This window comes from Sycon ciliatum, chromosome 9, assembly GCF_964019385.1.
Source record: "Sycon ciliatum chromosome 9, ocSycCili1.1, whole genome shotgun sequence".
Lineage (NCBI taxonomy): Eukaryota > Metazoa > Porifera > Calcarea > Leucosolenida > Sycettidae > Sycon > Sycon ciliatum.
The window spans coordinates 15,309,089-15,332,954 of NC_088651.1; the positions used below are offsets into that span (position 1 = coordinate 15,309,089).

A 23,866-nucleotide genomic window follows, 5' to 3' on the forward strand; every position below is an offset into this window, starting at 1 on the left:
GATGAAGCCGAGACCCAAGGTCGGCAGAGCATCCCAGACCACGCCACCACTCCCCTTATTCATGGCTCACACATGACGGGTTTACGTGGCTCTAGTAAAAAAAAAAAAAAAAAAAAAAAAGCAAAGATGTTGTTATCAGACAGCAAACCATAGAATTGTATGCTTTGTTTTGTATGTTAGTATGACTATCGCCTGTTGGTTTGTAGTCTTACGAAATCTACCGGTAGATCGTACATTTCTACATGCCGAACTGATGTTGGTAAAAGAGCGCCCAAACGCGGCATTGATCTACGAGCGCCCCTTAGCTAGGTTTCCTGTATGAGGCATTTAGCCACTACTTCATCATGATTCTTCGACCTCGTACCAGTCACAGAATCCCCTCGACCTCTCCATGGATTTGAAGTGCTTATTCAATGCCATGTTGTGTGAGGAAGTGAAGTGGCAGGTTTCGTGTCTGTTTTGATGATAATAATATTATGCTAATGATGGACCGGCTCAAAAATGGAGTTCCGGCATGTCTCCCTGTGACTCTAGGAGCCTGCTGGATGATGAGTAGGAAAGGTGCGAAGGCATCTTTCCAGTTCTTGTCCTGGCCTCCAGCGGCTGCCGCTCATTTTCCTTTCGCTAGGTGTGAAAAGGCATTCCACTTTTTTTCTTTTGAATCCCCAGTTTGGGTTTAGCCCCATTCATTCCACGACCGGAATCGGGATTGTATCGAACAAGCCGCTTTGGATTGGTGTCGGAGTGACACGGACTAAATGCACTCTATGAAGACGGAAACAAAGCGTTCTTTTCGCTAGCAGACTGTAGCCATCAAATTGACAATGTGCTGCCATATCAACCGAACTAACGCCTACCCTATTTTCGAACATGTACATGTTCAGATGTGTTCGGCTAAATCGTAAATGCCAAGACATTGCGATTCTCCACATGCAAGGCATGTTGATGGCGGAGTTGACAGCAATGTCAAAAACGTTGCACACGACATGCACTTTGCCAGATAAGTTGCGACAAAGTATCATCCATTCTCCAAATCTGGGCCAATAGGTGTTTCACAGTCTCACTTCATTCCTTTTGAACATTGTGATGTCGGTGACGTATATAGGTCAGAAATATGGTAGACATTGTTATAAGCCTAAGCTGAAGTGAATTCGGTGAAAACAATTTCAAGATATTTGCCGCTGGGTGCTTTGCCTGAGGCTGTGCCTCCGGTGGTTGCAGCACCCCTCCCTCCCCCTGACTCTCCCACGTCGAGGTATGTTTGGTGGGGAGTAGGTCCACCCTTGGCGGGAGACTTGGCCCACCGCATTTTAAAAGTCTCTATTTTTTTTATTTTACGTGTGCCACAACGTAGGTCTCTAGTTTTGACTGTTGCCGTACTTTTTCTGACTCATGTTTTCTGTTTTGTTTCGTGCTCGTCATGGTTATCTGTTGCAGTTAAAGGTTTTGGAAGCTATTTGTCAGCGTATTCATATGCCGAAATTGTGAGTCGAGAAAGATAGTACCATTTACCCTAAACTTGTTCAAATAATGTTTGTTGCTCAGTGTGGGAAATCTTTTGCTATTTGTGCCTAAATGTGTTCGGTCACTTTTTTTATTTTAGTAGAGGACCTGGAGACAACAATATTAAAATAGCAGGAAGGAGGATGAATTCCGCCGTCATCGCTACACATCATCGAGGTCATGAAGATTAGTTGTTATTGTTAATCATTCTCACATTTTTGTTGCTGATACAGCACAGAACAACAGGGACGTGATACTGATACACACATGCCACTCGTGGAGTCGTGGTTCTCATACCCTTTTTTTGTGCACATCGTTGTGAGAGATGTCACCCTTTGACAGTTTAGTGCTGCCATTGTAATGATAGTATCCAACTACTCTACCTTGATTGCCATATTATTTCCTTTTTTCTTATTCGTTCTTTCGAACAACGGTGATTCCTGAAGAGTGTTGTACGACAACCTGTTCCAATCGTCTTTTTCCGTCGATTTTTCCATCAAGTTTTCTTCTTCCTTTCAAGTACATGCATTTCTCCTTACCTATTATTGTTGTGGCATCGTCTTCATAACTTACAATGTTTAATAAAGTAATCCAGTATCACTTCAGCTCGTCCTCCTTGTTGGCCAATTATTTAAAATGTTGTCTCTCCGTCGAATATTTAAGTATTTGAAACAAATGTAGTGTTTCGTGCACACGTATCAATGTCACGGATTTGGCGAACAGGCTCTACCAGTTGGGCAGAAAGTCTCTCACACTCCATCTCTCAGTCTCTCTCGATTTCTCCCTGTTATTCCTCTCCCCCTCCCCCACCAATAGTGCTTTGTGTTTACGCCGCTTATAAGACCTATGGTCAGGGGAGTCAACCGCATCTCACCAGCGCAGCTCACCACAGCACTTAACCAGCTACACTCCCAAACCGCACCTCACGACCACACTTCACCAGCGTAGCTCCTGTAGGGCCTATCTAGGCATTGTTGTATTTCTGTTTTGTTCCCCTTTCGTCTGTAAGCATGTGCACTGTGATAAAAATAAAGTAGCATGTGCAAGCATGGGTATGCTAACGTACCAGCACTCCAGTAGTTTGCTTACATACATGTACGTGCAGGGGTGCGTGCATGTGTGTAGAGTAGAGTTACATCACAGCTATTGGATAATGAGAAAATAGGCCGGCCTCCCCTTGTCATAATTATAATGTGTCAGGTCACTACAGACATACATGTAACGCTTTCAAAGCTTGCTGAATCAGTGGTGTATAAAGACATAGAAACATTTTTTGAAGCTTGGGGAATCCTCAATGTACATTTGGCATTGATCTCTCTGAGACATTTTAGCTTTCATTTTAGCTTTTCCGAAAGCAAATACTCACGTATGCATTTTTGCACCGAACTGAGTGTGCCATCAGAAGTGCATCTTGTCCAACCTTCGCCAACCAACACATAATTCGGATTGCATCCAATGTATGCATATTGGAGAAAGGGGGTATTGGCCCTGTTTCTCCATCCATTCGTTATTAGTGGTACCTGGCAGATGCGTGCTGCACGTTGAAGAAGTAAATACAATTTATACGCGGATTAGTTGTGAAATACAGTAAAACCTCGTTAGGAAGAACACTGATAAGACAAATGTTTGCCCAAGAAGAACTAGTATTCGAAACTTTATAGGATAAAACCCTGTGTATTCATTGGGTAAAACATATGGATAAGAAGAACTCCCGTTATTGCGAACAAATATCATCGGTCCCTTGATGTTCGTCCTAAAGAGGTTTGACTGTACAACAAGTGGTTAAGCTGGTTGGTTGTGTTTATTTGAATTCCCAAACTGAACGGACTGAACATGTTCAATGAAAAGGAAGTGAATGAGGTCCAAGAACGCCAGGCATGGGAAAACTTGGTAAGAAGACAAAGGTGAAATGAAATGATGGAAAAAAAGGAAGCTCTTCCTCCGCGTCATCGAAATTGTCGCAGTTTGACTAGTGACTTGTCACTTGTTACTGACAACTCCATAAGCTAAGCCATTCAAAACTTATTACACAGTATAATAGTCTGAAGACTAGTGTAACGTTCCAGGACAGTTGGACTGAGAGTTTTCATGCAGAGATGAAGTCCTCGTCGTCGCTGATGTCAATGGACGCAAAAATGTCGTTCTGAAATATTTCAAGGAAGGTTGAAAGTTGGTCGCGCCTCATCTCAAACGCTTTGACTTTCTCCACAGGACAAGAGCTGCTATGCTTGTCGTCTGCTAGCTCTGGATAATTTCTACTTCACCACCAACGAAGCCTAGTAAGAATACACGATCGTTGCGAGGTCGGTTGATTACCGTCGGCGGAATCACCTCGATCTTGAAATGAACTTTTTTTAGCGGTGGCATGCCCATTTATTTTAGCTGTGTGGTCACAGCTCATGCAGATAAGTGTACTATCACGTCCAGAGCGCCCTCTTTTTCAGCATCACTGGTATACCATGGCCCGCTACGGCACCTGCGCGTGCATCACTAGCACTACGTGTAGAGTCTACACGGCTCTGGCAGGTACAATCATGTACTGAGTGTCTCAGCCAGAGCGACACATTTTATCGCTGTTGCAAGCATTTAGTTTGCTGACCCCTCGATGTTTCTCCAAGCGCTGCCACTTGCTCCACGAAATGATTCTCACCCCAGCTAAGGTAAAACAGTGATGAGGCTTGAGTGAATGGCCATCAGCACGAGAAATGTGCAGGCTGCAACGCCTGACTGATCCCAGCGAGTCGAAATTACCATCGCAGCGACATCAGCGAAGAAATTGCGTCTAGTTCAAAAATTCCAGCTTCCAATAACAGAAAATAGACCTTTGCCGTCATCCTATACTGATGACTATCGCCTATGTCGAATTCCTTGCCTCTGGTACGAGTGCTGGAGAATAAATACCCCGTTTTATATCAAAAGTCAAACTGCGACAATTTCGATGACGCGGGGGAAGTAGTAGTCCTCGACCAAATATGCTTGCGCATATTTCCGCATATTTTTGTGGGCCAGTTCATAATGGCATATTGAGCGACAAAGGGAATATTGGAATGAAGGCAGCATATAATTCAAATATTCTGAAGAAAATGAGGATAAAACATTCATATTATGGACAAAATGCGTTCAGAAATGTCTTTTATGGATGAATTTGGAATGGTTGAAGCGTTTGCTACATTTAACCATGGATGAACACTATAGCTACGGTTGCTGGGGACACACCCCAGCCATACTATTCCGCATGTGTTTTGATTTGCACCATAAGCATGATAGCCTGGTGAAGCCAATCAATATTCCAAGGTTGTAATTTTACTGAAATGATCTACACTTTCTGCTTATGTCGAGCATATTTTGGCATATCTTTTGCATATCTTTTGCATATCTTGGTAAGCCTTTGGCATATTATGGACGTTTTCCCTGATATGCGACGAGCATAATAATATTATTTATTATGCTCTTTTTTTTAGCATAATTGGTCGAGGCCTAGCTCTTAGCAAAAAAAAGAAAAAAAGAAAAAGAGAACATAAATCGTGGTCAGGGCGAGACGAAAGCTCTTAGGAGAAGGAAAAAAAAGAATGGATAAACGAGAAAAGTAGGGAATAAATCGCGGTCAGGCCCAATGCCTGAGCAGCGGCAAGACACAGTAGACATTATACAAGTAGTTACACACCACATTAACAGGAACAAGCATACAAGAAGCATGGGCGATGTCGGCCCAGAAGCGGGCGACTTGGGTTTGAGAAGAAAACACGAGCTTGGAGCGGAATGAATTTGGAAAAGACAAGTGACATCACTAGTAAAAAGGCCAACACCTAATAGTCGGATACATCCGCCTGAGTGTACAGTGCAGTGCATCGTTATGGTGACTTCAAACTTCCGTTATTCCGTGAGGCATTGTCTGATTCGACAATTGAGGGATTTTCCTATACAGAAACGAGCTGTCAGCTGTCGGCTCGGGAAATCTGTCAGCTGTCGGCTCAAGAAAACCTGAAGACGATCTGAGGCACTGAAGAATATGACGCTCGACCGAAATTTGCTGGCGCAAGTCAGCTCTTTCCGCAATAAATTTGAAACACAAGCAAGGGGCTGACTCGCTCCCCACGCATGCACGCATGCACACATTGCAAAACTTAATATGTTATTTTGAACAGAAAGTTCTCAGCTTTCGCCTGCAAAAGAGAAACAGGATCGTTCTGTGAACGAAATTGTTGAAATGTCTGAGACTTTAGTACCACGCTCACAGGTTTGGCACTATAACACTCGAAGAAATATATAATAATAGAACAGTTCGTGTACAAGTACAGGACAGCAAGGTAGTGCTAACCATTCCGCTTTTGTCTATTTTGAGCTCTGATACATGTGATGGTTGATTGTCCACGTTAATAAAAAAGGAAAGCGGAAAAAACGAGAGAAGTGAAAGTGCACAACCGGACAGAGGTATGTATGCAGATGGGTGTATGTGGATAGGTGCATGCGTGTGCTTGTGTTCTTGTATGCTTGTGGGGAAATGTGCACACGCGTGTTGGGCAAAGGACGGCAAGCACCAATAGCTACTGAACCGCGAAAATGCAGCAGTTACTGCTCGAATGTTAGGAAGGGAGAGAACATCAGTAGTTGCTGAGCGGAAAAAAGGCAGCAGCTACTGCTTGAAAATGGGTCATCCTGCTAAATTAATACCTGCCAGGCATTCTCCATGGGGTGAGCGATATCATCACCCTCGCCCAAGTAGGCCCCAAATTGTTTCCAATTTTTCCATTTTCGGTTTGAACCCTGGCATTGGAGCGCTTATAATACGCTGCGGCGTTCCTCCTGCGACTCTGTCAGTTGGAAACTGGGATGGATGTGTTCGTTTTACTGAGAGCCCAAATTTGTTAGAATCCTCCAAACAACATGAAAATCACAGTCAGTTGAATATGTGAAATTCTGAGTACCATGCGTCTGATGTAATGGATTAAGCTGTAAAGAGTTGAAAGAACTGTGCAGTGAACCACCAATCAATGCCCAATGGACAATTCAGTGTGCCAGCTGCATTGCCATGCATAGACTTACCCTGGCAAGCCCGAGCCACTGTGTTCAAGACGTAGCCTGGTATGCATTCGCACCTTCCATTCACTTCGCGGACAGTGTCCATGTCGTTTTGATTCCATGCGCATGTCCGAAACCCTGCAATTTGACAGGTTGAAAGATGGAACCAAATAGAAATCAGCGAACCCAACTAACTTGATTCTGATCCCCTTACAGACCACGCATGCACTATGAGGGATCTCAAAATCACTCATGCAGCGTTTGACTACGGGTAAACACAGCTCTCCCATATAAGCAGCATGCCTGTACCAACCATAACAAATCTGTCCCAGGGGTATAACATTTGTTGACGCTCCGCTTCGAGTTTGAAAAAACGCAGTACCCAGCCTCAGTTAGTAGCACAAAGCTTATACCACTAATGCAGTAGTATACTATAAGCAGCAGCAGCAGAGTAGTTCCTGGAAACTATTTCTAGGGATTTTATTTTATTTTATCGCCTCCATTTTATCCAGCCTAAGGGCCGTCGACAGATTATTGCGGGGACAAAGGGCGCCTCTTGCGCAAAGTTGCGAAACAAATGCCATGAATTTGCCTTCACCCAAAGTAGAGTCCTCTCCAATTTTCCGCTTTCCCCTCCTACCTTGTACACTAACTATCATGACATGGATCATATTCTGGTAAAAAATGAGAATAATGCATCTGCCCCATCTAAAATATTGCGAATATCCCGAAGGAACAACTGATTGCGTGCGTTCGAGGTTGTTTGGTGCACCACATTTTCTACAATCTACCAACTTTGCCAGAGAACAAAGTTTCATGAAGGAAATCTTTCCGGAGTGTTGGAGGTTGATTCTCTGGTATGACTCCATAGCTTTATCACCACCATTATCCGCTTGCTCCCTCGACTCGGATCCTGTATCAGACTCATCGGGAAGCTGGGGCAATATAATAACTATGTCACCCAGAAATTTAAGAAAATCAAGTGAAATGCTTTATCCGCAGAGACACTATGCCTGCCGGACATGGCTTCCGCCAGACCAACCTAAACTCAAAGAACGTTCCAATAATATTATAACTGCACCGGCACTTCATATCGTTCTATGGTGCAGATGATAATTATAGTGGATCGCTTTCCAAACTTCGGGCAAACAAATTAATTTTGTCGGTTTCGACAAGATTCAGGATTACGATAATGTCCATAAAAAAATATAAAGAAAGTAAATTATCGTGTCCGTTCCCGAAGGGAATTCACGACGGCTGCTAACACCCGATAAACCCTAGCGGCAGATGCAGCGCCTAACTGTGGGGGTGAGTGGATAATTCTAACAACCACTGGCACAAGTGCCGAAAACGACCCCATTAGCTGCATCCATGTACCCCTTGTGCCTGGCCACAAGTTCCCATAATGTCCATAAGCACAGGTGAAATATGCATAGTAGCATTTCTATATGTACAAATTACCACCTTCATGGTCCCCCATATCTTTGCTCCCAAACGTATTCCTCTTTACGTTATTCACGTGTGGCTCTAAGGCAGATTCGACCTCTTATTGATACCTGTAGGATGTGGAGTCATGTGATGCCGAGCGGTAGTTTTAGTAAATCTGGAGCAGTATTGGTTTATTAAATTATTTTTTTATCTAAAGGATCTCCCTCAGGCGATGGCCTGTCGAGGGGATCTCCTGATGCAAATCATGCAATAGAAATAAACAGTGAGGAAAACTACACGTGTTACAGTATATGCTACTTTATATACCCACAAAGCAAAGTGTACATGGCAGCATCATGGCGCAAATCTAAAAGTTGTGAATAGCGGCAGTGCAAAGCGTAAATGATTGCATCATGGGGCAAATGCTTTGTGGGTATATAAACCAATACTGATCCAGATTTAATCATTTCTGTTGTCTAATGATCGCTTAGTGCATGAAACTCAGAGTTAAAACACTTTCTCTGTCCTCTTATTGTTTGAACCAGCTCTGCCTCTCGGTATTGAGCACTCTCTTGGACAGCCTGGAACCTCTCTGTTTTACATTAAGTGATTATCAAGGAACTGATGCTACTAGTGGACATTGGAGCGTGACTTGTAATTCCTTCGCCATTTTCTTTCCTATGATGTACCAATTGGCAATCGGCTGAAGGCTTATAATGCATTTGAGGAGAATCTCCGACACATTGCCATAGTGGGTGAACGAGATCCAACCAGGGATCAGAGTAACAAGCCAGAGCAAAATTCGAAAAACCAATGATTTTTGATCACTACAGATATTGACTCCATAATACAAGATTCATACCAACATGATTTTCCAACACTGCATTCCCCAAACTCAAACTTACATTTTGGAGCACAAAATAGGCCTCCTAGACTCGATGGCATACGATCTTCAAACTCCAGTGCTCGAGTCACAATCTCAGTTGTACACGACGCGAAGTTTCGGACTATGTAACCAGGCGCGCAGACAGGTCTTATGTAATATCTCAGCGAGTGAAAATACCTATAAATAGTATCAGAGACGACCAGATCGTTTATGGCAGGAAGGTGACCACTTCCATCCCAAAAATCACCACGATGCTCACGATCGTCGAAGCAAATGTTCATGGTTGGCGGTTTGGTAAACCAAGGTCCTAGTAAAATAAGAATAAATAATAGCATAGAAATATCGAAACAAGGTACACAGTCATAAAGCGTGAACATAGGCACAACACAATGAACAGTCCTAGACAGTTGGACAGATGCTTCAGAGCTCGTGACCATGATTGCGTTCGCTTCTACAATACCATTTCATTGGTTCATTATAGGAGTTATTCCTTATCAGATGGGAAAATGGGTAGATATACCACGGTAAGTTTCTGAAGCGTACTACCAGAGGTGAATGAAAGTTATTGTTAACGCAAGTTGCGCATTCAAAACACTTTCATTCACATAGGTTTTTTCGCTTGAAAGAGTTCAGTGCCATCTCTTCTAAAGGAATTTACTAGAAAAGGCAACTCAAAGTCAGAAAGTCAGAGCAATGACGTGCAAGTCGTCAAGTGATGGATACCCGAGAATTTTGTATCCACAGATTGAGTATTACGCTCCTGCTCTTGAGTACTCTCATTCGGGGTAGTGCCTTTGCTGTTTGCGTTATGCAGAGCTCACTTACTTGTCAGTTTGAGTACTCGGGCAAGGTAGGTTCCGGCCTGGTTTAAAATAATCTTGTTTTTGGAAAATCAATTTTTCATTGCTAATAGGTTCGGCTCATTTTCTCTGTGCCGCACTGATGTCTCCACAAAGGACGAAACAGTTCTGTCCGCAGATAGAGTAAATGTGATATAATTATATACATATCGGAATTCTCAGTTTGAGCATTCCGGCAAGGTACGTTCGGGGCTGGTATAAAATCTGACTTTGGAAAATTTATTTTTCATTGCTATCATTGCTATCAGATGCGCAGGTCATTGCTATCAGCATGCGGGTCATTGCTATCAGGTTCGCAGGTCTTCTCTGTGCTGCGTTCATGAGTCAACAAAGGACGAAACAGTACTGTCCGCACATTGAGTATTACGTACCGTAAGGGCGCGCTCACACTGCGACCAAAACCAGCGTCCACGCGGCCATGCGGCCGAGTTGCATGGCAACGGCATGTCCCCACTTGACCAAAACGTCGCGACGACGTTTCAAATCTTGACCGCGACCTCCGGAGGGGGTGCCACGACTTGGTGGCAACATGAGCGTAGACGTGAAGCGTATTTGTGTACAACCTGGCCTGAAGTATGTTCAATTTTTCAAATTCTGGTGTGTTGATTTATGAAACTCGGCGGTTGTCGATGTCATCCTCGACATTTGCACATTTTTAAAATGGTGTAGTTGAGGTCCTGCACGCACGCACCGCCATATATGCATTCTTTGGCCTTTTTGGACGATGTCGATTTTGATTTTTGTTTTTGTAGTTGCTTGGTTGTCAGTTGATCGGGTAAGTGACCCAATAGATGATATGCCAAATAACGTGCAACTAGACTTGAGAGGGCATTGCAGAGTAGTTGCATACAAAGTTCAAAGTTGTACGGTTACCTGTGACTTGCATTCCTGCAGAGCTCAGGGCCTGCCATGTACACCTTGTAGTATAATTTGTATGCAACTTGTGTGCGATGCCCTCTCAAGTCTTGTTGCACGTTATTTGGCATATCATCTATTCTACAGTGTACTCGTTCAATACAATGGCAGCTAAGTCTGGCTTTTCGGTTTGGGAAATCATCTTTATCTACTTTTCTGCGATGATGGAATGCCATACCTCAAGACATTTCAGTTACATATCATCGGAAAATACAGTTCTCGTCTCGGCAACAGACGAAAGAAACTACTAGCGGAATTTCCACTGCACTGGCACTTGCTCTGACCACGAGGTCTGAAAAGCGAAAGCGCGTGGATGTCAGCGGCAGTCCCTCAAAGATTCCAAACCTACCTGATTGTATGAATTATTTTCGTCGACTTCAAGAGAATACGAGCTACGAGGCACTTCCTCCAACATGCAACATGCGAAAAATTACATCCAAAACGGGCCACAACTTTATTAGGAAACGCACTAACTCTTTTGGATACGAGCTGCAATTCGTAACGTTTGTGTGACAACTTCACGTCTACGCGTGTACGAGGCCTAGTGTGAGCACGACTGCCACGTTTCTGCGTTTTGACGACGCATGGACGCGTGCTCATGGTCGCAGTGTGAGCGCCCACCCCATTTTTGCAAGATCTGGTAGCCTGTACACACTGACCCCATGCAAGATCTGCTGGCCTGTACACACTGACCCCATGCACTGGCACCCCTACTGTATGAAAGTGCGTCTCACACCATAGAGTGAAGAGCGCGTTGCTACGGTAAACTATGTCCACTTTCTTGGTTTCTAAATCTCTTTATGCACTAGCCACAAGCTACCAGTAGCTCGTAGTGATTTTATGATGATGGTTGTTTTATTTCGCAAATCCAAACGGGAGTTTCTTCCGAGTAACAAGGTAGCGAAGAACAGAGTATTGCAGGAACCAAATACACTTCTGACGGTGTTTCAAGCCTTCATTTCCAAATCACACAACGCTCAGAGGCAAGTGTTTTTTCTCGAGCACTTCAGAGTTTTCATAAAGTTATCAGCGACTTTGTAGGTTTAGCTTCTGTGACATACCCTGTTCGACTTGCAACTGCAATACTGAGACCAGTCAAGTTGTTGAATGACGCTTCCTCAGAACAATCACTGTTCCGCTCTGAGAGCGCGACATTGTGGCACTGCAGACATGTCATGAAAACCAGATGGACTCTACGGCATTACCACATGGAGAGCGAACTACCACAAAGACGACTCATTTATCGAATGAAAGAAATCTCGACAGAAGTTTTTCTTTGCAGCAAGATGATGACAATCGCTTTTGCAGAGCCTCCTGGTAAAACATAGGCAGTTTGTAGGCATTACAACAGTTTTCGTACGCATTCGACCTTCATGCCAGTTTTCTACAACTATATTGACCTTAAAAACACGAAAATAGTATGGACCCGCTGGGGTGGGCCTTTGCTACGAAGTGGGCGTTTACAGCGGACTTTACGGTATAAATTAAAAATGCAGTTTGGTGCACTGATAGAAGTTACATTGGGAACAGCCAGACGTGGAAACAAAAGCTACTAGGGACGTTCTGCTCTACGTTTTGGGAACGCGACGCAAAGAATCACGCGAACTTTCTTCGCGTTCCCGTAACGTAAAGAAATGCTGTTCTGCTCTACGTTTCACCTAGAGAAGTCACGTGGAATGTGTACTGGGAATTTTCCCTTCCATATTTGGCAGTTTTCTGCATGCAGTTGATCGATACCCAGCAAATCCGTACGCATTTTCTCTGCGTGTGCCACAACGTAGAGAACCCCATCTCCGCGTGGAAATCTGGAGCCAAAACACGTGAAGCCGTAGACTCTAACCCAGACACCTGCTCTCTACGTGATTTCTCTACGTTTCACGTATAGCAGAACCTCCCTAGTATTACTGTTAAGTCCGGAGCAAACGCCCACTTCGCAGCAAACGCCCACTTCGCAGCAAACGCCCACTTCGCAGCAAACGCCCACTTCGCAGCAAACGCCCACCCCATGGGCCCAGGGGGTCCATACTATTTTCGTCTTTTTCAGGTCAATATAGTTGTAAACAACTGGCATGAAGGTCGAATGCGTACGAGAACGACTGTAATGCCTACAAACTGCCTATGTCCTACCAGGAAACTGTGAAAAAGCGATTGTCATTATCTTCCTGCAAAGAAATAACTTCTGTCGAGATTTCCTTTCATTCGATAAATGTGTCGTCTTTGTGGTAGTTCGTTCTCCATGTGGTACGAGTAATGCCCTAGAAATTTGTGCAGTGCCACGATGTCGCGCTGTCAGGAACAGCAATTGTTCTGATGAAGCGTCAGTCAACGACTTGACTGGTCCCAATATTGCAGTTGCAAGTCGAACAGGGTATGTCACAGAAGCTACACCTACAAAGTCGCTCCTAACTTGTTGAAAACTCTGAAGAGCGCCTGATCTCCGTTCCGAGCCCAGCCACCTTCAGTTCTGTGCCCTGCTAAAAGCGCATCATGGCTCCGTTTAAATGCTTTTCGGCTAGTGTGTTTCTGTGGTATAGCGGACTGAAGAATAGTAAACGTGTTTTGCAATATATGTATGAAGCTATTTTGTATATAGTATGTTCCCATTCCGTTTTTGCTTTGGTGTAGCCCTGAGGTTGATTGCTTATTTATTTCTACCCTTCCTCTCTCCATACTTCTGCCCCCCCCCCTCTCTCTCATTCCTTCTGTCGTCCACATGTATCAAAGGAGGCGAAATCGCCTGTTTGTGGTGCGACGTTAAATAAACTTCTACAACAACAACAACAAGTGCCCAAGAAAAACACTTGCCTTTGGGCGTTGTGTGATCTCGAAATGTTGGCTTGAAACACCGTCAGAATTTTGGTTCCTTCAATACTCTGTTCTTCTCTACCTTGTTTTTCGGAAGAAACCCCGTTCGGATTTGCGAAATAAAACAACCATCATTATAAAATCGCTACGAGCTAGCTCGTGGCTAGTGCCCAAATATATTTTGAAACCAGGAAAGTGGACATAGTTTACCGTAGCAAAGTGCTCTTCCCGCTACAGTGCGAGATGCACTTTCGTACAGTGCATGGGGTCAGTGTGTACAGGCCAGCAGATCTTGCAAAAATGGGGTGGGCGTTTGCAGCGGACTTTACGGTACTAGTGAAAAACATTTGCAATCACCAGCAAAGAGATTCATTCATTAACAGCAGGTGCAAAATACAACATTGAGAACTACTGACCTAAATTGAGAACTAACGTTAACATTAACAAATTCTTCATTATCGACCGCCCCACACACTTGTGTGAGTGAGACATCTCTTCTCCAACAAGAGGACTCGTCTCACACGACAGGTGAACACTTCCGAAATTACGTACCTCCTAAAAGTGGGCCGACGGAGCAACTCAAAACGAAACATTTTGGTTTTGAGTCTACTGGTGATGCAAAACAGAGCACCGCGACGAGGGCAAGGGCAACCTGGAAATGATACCACCAAGCACACAGCACGCACATACACATACATTATTATTACAAATTTTGAATAGGGCAATCCCAACAGGCCTAGGGCCTTCTTACAGAGTGCCCTATAAACATACACTCACTCACGCACACACACACACACACATACACACACACATACATACACACACACAAACATACACACACACAAACATACACACACAAATACACCTGGGCACACACACATACACACACACTCACTGCCAAATTAATCTTGGTGCCAAAATCAGTGCCAAATCAGCTCTATTGGGTACAATGCAACCGTCCAATGTGACAGGAGAGGACAGACAGAAGGTGTTTATCTGTCTTGCAGAGCCACAAGAGACACTGCAACCATCTAACATCATTCAGACGCGAGAGACATGAGAAGAGAACGTGACTATCAAAGTGTGTCTTGAACCTGAAGCGTATAAAAGGCGAGTACAGTCTTGGTTGGTCAGTTGTCACCCAGGATCCAGGGAACAGTAAAACACAATCAAGCGCTGTCCTCTGTGCCTAATAATAGAGGAGCTAGAGATTATTCAAGCGAACAAGCGTGTCAACATCAAGAAAGGATCAGAGCTAGTCAGCAAGAAAAATATCATTCACAAGAAATATAAATGCATTCAATATACATGTATAAACCTTACTTTACACCGAGAAAAATTAACTTAGAAGTTGCGACTTCGGCGGTAATAGTCATGAAGTTGGTTGCTCCAACGAGGAGCACACGCTTCTTGCCTAACTTTACACTTGACTGACTCACGACTGCCGTCCGGAGCACACGAGGAGCACGTCGAACCTTCTGCTCGGCAAACCTGAAAGAAAGCACCACTCCCTGGTTTGCCGAGCAGAAGGTTCGACGTGCTCCTCGTGTGCTCCGGACGGCAGTCGTGAGTCAGTCAAGTGTCAAGTTCGGCAAGAAGCGTGTGCTCCTCGTTGGAGCAACCAACTTTACGAGAAAAACGATATTATTTTATGCATGCTGTTGACATTTGAGCACAGCAAAAATAACAAAGAGCTATGAAGTTCATCATTATCTAGATTCCGTAATGATATCTTTTCTTCGTTAAATTAAGCGTTTAGCTCTTACCGGACCAAAATCCATTGCGACGACAGTTTTCTGACTTGGTGGATGCTTGACCTACTTCTAGTTGTTCCTTCCGAAAATGAGAAAGATTTCAGATCTGTGTTGGGATTTTATACTTCTGGCGAGGTTCGCAAACAGAAGAGGGCAGAGCCCGCCTCCAAGGGGCCTTTGTTGATCATATTTGGAGTACATATGTTACACTCAGTATATGGTCACGTCTCTATATATGGTCACAGCTCTATATATGGTCACTACATCTCTGTACAGTGTACAGGCGACATGGTGCACCACTAGCGCTGTACATGGTCACAGATGGTACACAGTGTGGTATATGCAAGCCTTGCTTTCACAGATGGCGCTGCAGGGATCCATACCTACCAACTCGGCCATATAGGGCTTCCACGGATCCTTACCTCCTACGTCGGCCATACAGGGCTTCCTGGTATAAACTTGGTCACCATGAAATGCGCGGGCTTTTTGATTTGTTGCCGTTTTCAGCTCCACTGAATTTCTTTCTTGTTGTTATCGTCAAGGCAATGTAACAGATGGTGGTGCAATATGAACCAGTGATCCCTACGCAGGGCTCGCTGGTATGAACCGGATCATCATGAATGGCGTGGCGTTTTTGATTTGTTCTTGTTTACAGTTTGACTGATTTCCTTTCTTGGTGTCTGAGCTTGTTTTACTTGCAGGTACTAGGTTATGAAACCAAACCAGTTATTTATTATCCCCTACTGTATTTTTGCCGTATTCCATTTCAAGGTTGATCTGTTTGTAGAATGTAGGTTGAAGATGGAAAAAGAAGCACAAGGTATTAGAGTTGGAAAGTCCACAGGAAGTGTTTCAAAAACTAAAGATAGAAACGCGGAGTTATTTTGGGTTTCCTTTCAGGAAATAACTACAGTGTATTTGGCCAAAGCACAGAACCCCAAGTGGGGTAAGAGGAAAATTGCGGAGCACGTTAATGCAAGTAAGAATGTTCACGTCGAAGAGAGGAGAGTACAGCAACATCTGGATAAATTTCTCTACGACGAAAAAGAGAAAAAAATTGTATGTCAAGTCTACAGAGCTGAATGTGTGCCATCGTGAATGTGTCTCAAGGGAGTAACTCATTGCTTTGATCGTGAGTGACTGTTCAGGACTCACCTTCACTACTATGCAATATTTGCCATTATGCCAGATTACGCGAGGTCCCAAATCTCTTTTTCTCTGGCCTTGCCTTCCGCCCACACTAATGCTGGTTTTTCTCGTCTTGGCTACATAGGTTCTGATCGGTGGAATATGCTGCCTTCCACTGTTCGCTCTTGTACAGATTATCGCCCATTTGTTCGTTCATGCTTAACCTTTCTAGGGGCTCCCGTAAGAAGACCATAGGTCTGTGGGAAACACCCTAGTAAAATAAATAAAATAATAATAATAATAATAACGCTGGCACTTGCAGTGCACTAATTTAGAAAAGCGATCCTGTCAGCTTTTCTATTATTGTGTTCACATGGCAGAAAAAACGACACCGCTATGCTACGTAAGTTTCTACGTAAGGTGCTCGGTACTTCACTTAGGCTACGTAAGTTTCTACGTAAGGTGCTCGGTATTAGATCTACCAACGGGTGGTAGCCGCGTGCTGTGCACGTGCACGGCAGACATTGTGTTGCATGCCGTGCAGTCCGTTTTCGGATGTTCATGCGCGAGGAACTTCCTTCTTTGGAACTGCTTCTTGCATGAGCTGTTTCGGATATTTCGTGTCCTGGCTTATTTCGCTTCGGCTCTGCTGAGACCTCTTTTCACGGAATATTACTCAATGACAGGTGAGTTGACCAGTTCCCTTTGATTCATTTGCTTGTGTTGACTCTTTCATTTACGAAAAGTGTGCTGATTTTAGGTGGAATACAATAAAATAATAATGGAAAAGCTGACAGGATCTCTTTTCTAAATTTAGCTTTTCTGCTGTCGAGGCCTCCTTTTACGGAATACTCAATGACAGGTGATCTCTGAGTTGACCAGTTTCCTTCGATTCATTTGCTTATGCTCACCCTTTCATTTACGGAAACGTGTGCTGATTTTATTCGGATTTAATAGATCCATTCGTATCTCTTTGCCCTTGCCAACAGTGTGCGAAGAACGCGAGTTCACCTTCTTGACGGTAAGGCTTAGATGTGTTGTCGAAATACTCATGTTCATTGTACATTGGTACGTTACAAGTAAGGCACTGGTCATGATTGCTTCCGGCATTCCGTGCTCCGATCATGGGGTAGAATCTGAATTTTGCAGTGGCATAGCATCGTTGGCAGTTCCCAATCTGGAGGCGAAGGTTCAAGGACGCATTAACCGAGTACTAGTATGCAAAATAAATTCGCATATCAGGGAAAATCTCCATTATGGAGAGGTTCATGCATTCAGTGACTTGTTTGCTTCATACGAAACAAGCCAATGGGTGCAGTCTCGTGAAAATCTCGTACGATTGGATTTGTTTACTCGAGTCTGGGCTGTTTGATTTGTGAGTACCGCCGAGATTGCACTGCCCCAAATAAAGTTGCGTGCCGGTAGAGCAAGAATTACGATCTGCAATCTGTTTGTTGTACCTGCAAGAATGTGCTGTACATGTATCGTATTTTCTCTGTTGTTGTTTCAGTTGCCGTCATGTTGCTAAAGAAAGGTTCAGTGACTCATTTGTTTCATAAAAGACGAGTCAATGGTTTGGTCTGGCTTAGAATCTTTCGCTGTAGAAGAAATCTATTCGTGTCTCTATTGCAGTATTGGAGAAATAATTGTATTCACTCGTTATAAAAATAGGGTTAATACAAAGCAAATGCCATCGGTCCCTTGATGTTCGTCCTAAAGAGGTTTGACTGGATATCATTCATACTCCCCCAAAGTCGTGTAACATGTTATTATTATGGAGTGCCTTGTTTATCTCTCAGTACCTCCAACCATATATCCTTGCCCCTTATATCCTCAGGATCAGTGTAGTTGTTGGAACGAGGTGTCGGACTCAGCAATGTATTTACATTTTAATACATGTTTATAGTTCCTAATTTGCTGTGTTGTTTTAGATAATCGTGGACTTATAACACTTTGAAGTCATTGAACTGCTTCCAAAGGTTTTACCGACATCAACAGGATTTCGATTTCATTACAATATGATGCCGGATGACCTTATCACGACAACCCATGACTACAATTATAAACAGAGAATCAACAAAAACATCTGCGGCGCGCACCTGGTTACAATTCTCATGTAAATGTGATTTAGGGTGTGGACATCTGAATTTTCTGAAAGACAAGACAATTTTATGACAGAGTCATGAAATTCTGCAACATCCACAGAATGACCTGCGTATAAAAAAAAGTATCACCGCCACTACTCATATGATTCCCCTGCAGAAGAACATGAATACATGTATGCAAGACTAGTTCCATTTTCTGCAAGAAAAGGCTTGCACATCAATGCGTATAATACGGTATTGAAATTGATATGATACACGTACATGTACATAGCCATAGGGGCTCCCGTAAGAAGACCATAGCTCTGTGCGAAACACCCTAGTAAAATAAAATAATAACATGTAGAGTCGCTACATGTAGGCCATCATTTAGGGCATTCCATTGGTGACACAATTATAGGTTCTGATCGGTGGAATATGCTGCCTTCCACTGTTCGCTCTTGTACAGATTATCGCCCATTTGTTCGTTCATGCTTAATCTTTCTAGGGGCTCCCGTCAGAAGACCATAGGTCTGTGGGAAACACCCTAGTAAAATAAATAAAATAAAAATAATACCGGTAATATCCTTTAGCCAAAAAACAAAAGAAATTATAGCAATAAAAACTGCTTTATGGCAGTTTTCTAAAAAAAGTTATTGTGTTCTAGTCCATGGACCCCGTCTAAAAAGTAAGAAATTAACGAAATGTGATAGCCGAAAATTAAAATTTCACACAAAACCTCACAATAATCACACACAGGATGCGAGACAACCTTTTCCCCTCGTGGTCCTCTTTCACATGCAAGCATGTTGGCGCAGTACATGTACTTGTACAAGTACAAGTGTCGGAATAAACAAGACTTAGTGTTGAAAGCCGTACTATTAGATCTTCAAGTGTCGTGATTATTGTGAGGTTTTGTGTGAAATTTTAATTTTCGGCTATCACATTTCGTTAATTTCTTACTTTTTAGACGGGGTCCATGGACTAGAACTAGAACACAATAACTTTTTTTAGAAAACTGCCATAAAGCAGTTTTTATTGCTATAATTATTTCTTGTTTCTATATGCTTGAGTTGTATCTGTCGCGTATCTTTCTTGGCTCGATATGAGTCCGTTTATAGCTGTAGCCATCCTGTCCCAGGGGGTCGCACGGGTTCATGACCTTTACGTTTCCGGCGTTTGTACATTTCTGTTGTACCAGCGCTGCTGCTAATTTGTCGTAGGTTGCGCATATGGCCCTGCATGTGCCGTACGCGCGGCCTTTTCTTTGCTTTTGTATTTGCTGTTTCTCCTTGCTTGGGGGAGTTGTCGTGAGAGAGAAAGAAAGTGAAATGGAAGAAAGAAGTCGTTTGGAGTTTGTCGTAGAACTACTAGAAATAGCATAAGCGGGATTCCGCCACGCAGTTCATATTCGGAACAGTGACCCTGGACGCGATCACAGGCATGCGGAGACGATCTATGAGACCCTTCGTGTGACACACTACCCTGTGGTAAGGGAAACGGTGAAGAATCTCTTCAAACAACAAGTCAACTGTTTGTCCTGCCGGAAGCAGATGCCGATACCTAAAACATCACTTACCAGGAAGACAATTCTTGCCACGTACCCTAATAGCAGGTGGCAGATGGATCTGAAAAAGTTACCAGTGTGCCGAGGGTACAACTATGCATGCAACATAGTTGACGGTTTCAGTCGATTCGCCATGGGTGGACCTATAAAGAACAAGTCAGCAACTTTTTTTTTTTTTTTTTACTATGTTCACATTCCCAGCTCGAAAATAATAAATTATTATTATTATTATTATTATTATTATTATTATTTCACAATCACGATGACATAGTACAGTGCCAATAAGCATGTGATGCGGGCGATTTTAACCAGCCATGGTGGGGACAACTGAGAAAAAGAAGGAGAAGAAAAAGAGAAAAGAAAAGAAAACAAAAGAAGTACTATAGGAACCTGGAGAGAGCAGTATGAAGATTAGGCTAGCAATGGAAAACAACGAATTCAATTCAATTCAACTTAGGCGCGGGCAGAATGGAACAAAATGCAGCGAAGGTGTCACGAGACTTTACCTCCTGCGGAAGCCGAGACCAATGAGAATAGGACTTGAACAGAGGGGATTTTAAAAGGATCGATGACCTGGCAAGTGGGAAATGGAGAGAACATCTAGTACGCGAGCTATTATTGAACCAGCTTAAATGCGGAAGTGCATGAGGAGGAGCAAGTTGAAGCTTAATACGGTGAATGAATTTGCATGCCGAGTGGGGAAAGCGTTCTGAGAGAGGGGAAGAGGAAGCCAAAATGTATAGCGTCTGAGAGGAGGTCAGAGGGGGCATGCGAAATATTAATCGAAGTAATTTACGGTGGGTGACTTCTAACCGATGCATAAGAGCGGAGGATAGACCGGAGGACCAAACGAGAGAGCAGTAATCAAACAAAGGAAGAATATAAGAGTGATAAATTTGTATTCGACAACCATGGTGTAGATGGGAGATGTGAGGAGAAATGCAGCCTATCGCGGAGCAAACTCGCTTTTCAATATAGGTTACGTGCGAATCCCAGGACAAGTGTTCATCAAGAAATATACCAAGGTGTTTGTGATTTTTAACAATGTTGATAGCAATGGGATCATCAGGGAAAGTAAAAAGCCGAGTCGTAAGGAGGGTGAGGTCACTGGAGGGTTGTGGGGGGATACAAAGGATTGCCGTTTTCGACACATTGGGGCGGAGTTTCCACTTCGACATCCAGCGCACAACTTGATTAATGTGATACTGTAGCGAGTCGCAGGCTTGCAATAAGCCTGGCTCGGTTATATGGAGCGCTGTATCGTCCGCGAAGAGTGAGGTATGATCCAAACCTGCCAAATCATTAACGTATACGATGAACAATAGAGGCCCCAAGATAGAGCCCTGGGGCACTCCAGAGTGGACTGTTAGAGGGGCGGACAGGGCATGTCCAATTCGGACACTCTGTCGACGTTCAGTGAGATAGCTGGTGAGCCACTGCAGACACGTCCCGGCTACGCCAAACGCTGCTAACTTATGGAGGAGACCCCTTGTCCAGACAGTGTGAAATGCTTTGCTGAGGTCGAAAAAACATAGGAGGCTAAATTGCTTCTGATCCTTGCATTCATATAGCTTCTGCACAAGCCTCAGCAACTGCCAGGCGGTCGAATCGCCTCGCCGAAATCCAGACTGTGACGGGTCAAGTACCGGGTTCACATGTTGGTATAAGTGGCCAAATGCCACACGTTCACAGAGCTTTGAAATGGTGGAAAGGAGTGAAATCGGCCGGTAATTGGATGCAGACAGTTTACTGCCTTTATTCTTGTAAATAGGCACAACCACAGCTGCCTTCCAGACATCAGGGAAGATTCCGGTGGCGAAGGACTGGTTGAAAACTAGGCTGAGAGGGATAGCTATACTAGGAGACAGGGCTTTTAGCAGTTCATGGGATACGCCATCTGCACCTGCCGCCTTCTTGGGCTTTAGGCGACGGATGTGTTGGGCAATGGCGGTGGGAGTAGTGCTAAAACAGGGTAGTGCTGGGAGCCCGTGGTGTGGAATACCAGGGAGAGAACATGCAGGATCATCCGGTGTTCCAAAGCTGATGAATTGGCGATTCAGAGCATTGGCAATCTAGGTAGGGTCGTTGTGTACTGTGTTATTTTCATGGAGTTCAGTGATGATAGGGTTTCCAACAGGGGTCGGCGAACGAAGCTGTTAACAAACTTGAACAAACTAGGGGTGGATGCAATAATGGATGAGGGGTTAGTGCTAATGGAGGACACATACTGGCGGTGAGCCTCTCTAGATAGGATTCGTGCTCTGTTACGTTCGCACTTGTAATGCTCGTGATTGCCATGTTATTGTGACCATATAAGGCACATTGTATATGACCATAGAGTGATATAGAGTGACCATGTATAGCGATCTGTGAACAATTTGGCCATATATAGAGCAATGACCACATATAGAGGATTGCTGAGCTACTGAGTCCTACACATATTAAGGAGGCTCCGAACTAGGCCTAGCCCAAATTTGCCGGCAATTCTTCAAGCAAAATATCGAAATTTCCCACGAAAAGAAATTGCTGGCAAATTCCGAGCAACATATCGAATTTACAGAGGATCCGGGTGTGTTTTGGCAACTTGATTCAAATTTCTTTGGTTTCATTGGGCCAACGTAGTGCTGAAGTAGCTCGTGCAGGTTGTCAAGGGTACATAAATTTGAAATCATGCTACAAAATCCGGAATACTGACACCATTATAAGTTTTGCTTTCCTCATTAGAGTCACCATCCACTTTTACCACTGTTTACCAAAGTAGACGGTTCATTCGAAGCCATTTTTGCCACAAAGCAGTAGCAAAATGGAGCAAAATATCGGAAACGAAAGGCAATGCCAAGCAAAATATGGAAAGTGCTAGGGCAAAATTTGCCGGCAAAATATCGAAGCGCCCCGAGCAAATTTGGGCTAGGCCTACTCCGGACAGTTGCGCAGTTCGGAGCCTCCTTGCGGAGTCTGCTGCTATCAACACAAGTGACAACCTGCAAATGCATGCCCAGTGCAGTGGCTGGTTTTCATGCTTCTATTTACACTAAGTCCTACTATCTACTAGTAGTGTTACAATGATGCGTGCACGAGAGTGGGTGGGTGTTAATGTGCGTGTGCACGCACGCGTGTGAGTGTCTAGTGTGCCTGATTTTGAATGCCTGCTTTCACATCCATGTGCCAGTTTCATTGTCGAGGATGTTATGACACCTCGCTGCCTTACATGTACATGTACAAGTACACTACTCGTATATCAATGTGCTAGGGCTGAAGGCTACATGACATACATGTACATGTAATTGTACATGTACCTTTGTACCTTTCCAGGCACAGACTATCTGGTATGTCCAAAGGAAGTTGCAGCATGAAAATAACTTCTTCTAAAATATATTACCATACCACCTTGTCATTGGTAGTGCTATTTAGTCAAGAAGGCAAGAATGGTCAGATTTTCTAAAAATGCTATTTTCGGAATTGGCCTTGAAATAACTTACCATATTTTGACACCTATATTGTTTCGTAGGGGCCTAAAGTGCCTGGTGACACCATCAAAACTGTCTATTATCGGTTTCCTTGGGGCTCAAGGATCACAGAAAGCCAAAAAAATCAATATGTCCATGGAAAAATGTTGCAGGCTGAACCATTTCACAATTCAGCTCCCGATGGAAATTTCGGTACCCGTAATTTCGAGAAAGTGGCTCACCAAGGGCAAAACCAAGACACAGTCTATCTTGTGTACCCAAGATACCTCCAAATGTGGTTCTTAAACACATGATGAAGAAAATACTTAGTATCCTCCTTCCAGGAGGCTTCTTTGGGTCAAAAACCAATTTTTTACCATTTTTTGCCGAAAATAAAGAAATTGCACACTCACTAAATACACGAGAATACCTCTGACCCTACCTAAAAACCATACCAAATTGAAGAGGAGACAT

General features: G+C 43.7%; 1 protein-coding gene across 1 annotated transcript in view; it reads right to left on the reverse strand.

Moving 5' to 3' along the window:
- The window catches only part of LOC135824289 (sushi, von Willebrand factor type A, EGF and pentraxin domain-containing protein 1-like), a 23,127-nt gene extending 7,861 nt beyond the window's left edge, over positions 1-15,266 (reverse strand). Inside the window, exons 1-5 of the mRNA XM_065337022.1 lie at positions 15,183-15,266; positions 13,969-14,068; positions 8,856-9,143; positions 6,547-6,660; positions 2,870-3,037 (exon numbers count right to left, since the gene is read on the reverse strand). Of these exons, the coding sequence (XP_065193094.1) occupies positions 2,870-3,037; positions 6,547-6,660; positions 8,856-9,143; positions 13,969-14,068; positions 15,183-15,197 (685 nt within the window). The 5' untranslated portion in view covers positions 15,198-15,266. The remainder of the gene's footprint in view (positions 1-2,869; positions 3,038-6,546; positions 6,661-8,855; positions 9,144-13,968; positions 14,069-15,182) is intronic.
- Positions 15,267-23,866: the final 8,600 nt, after the last annotated feature.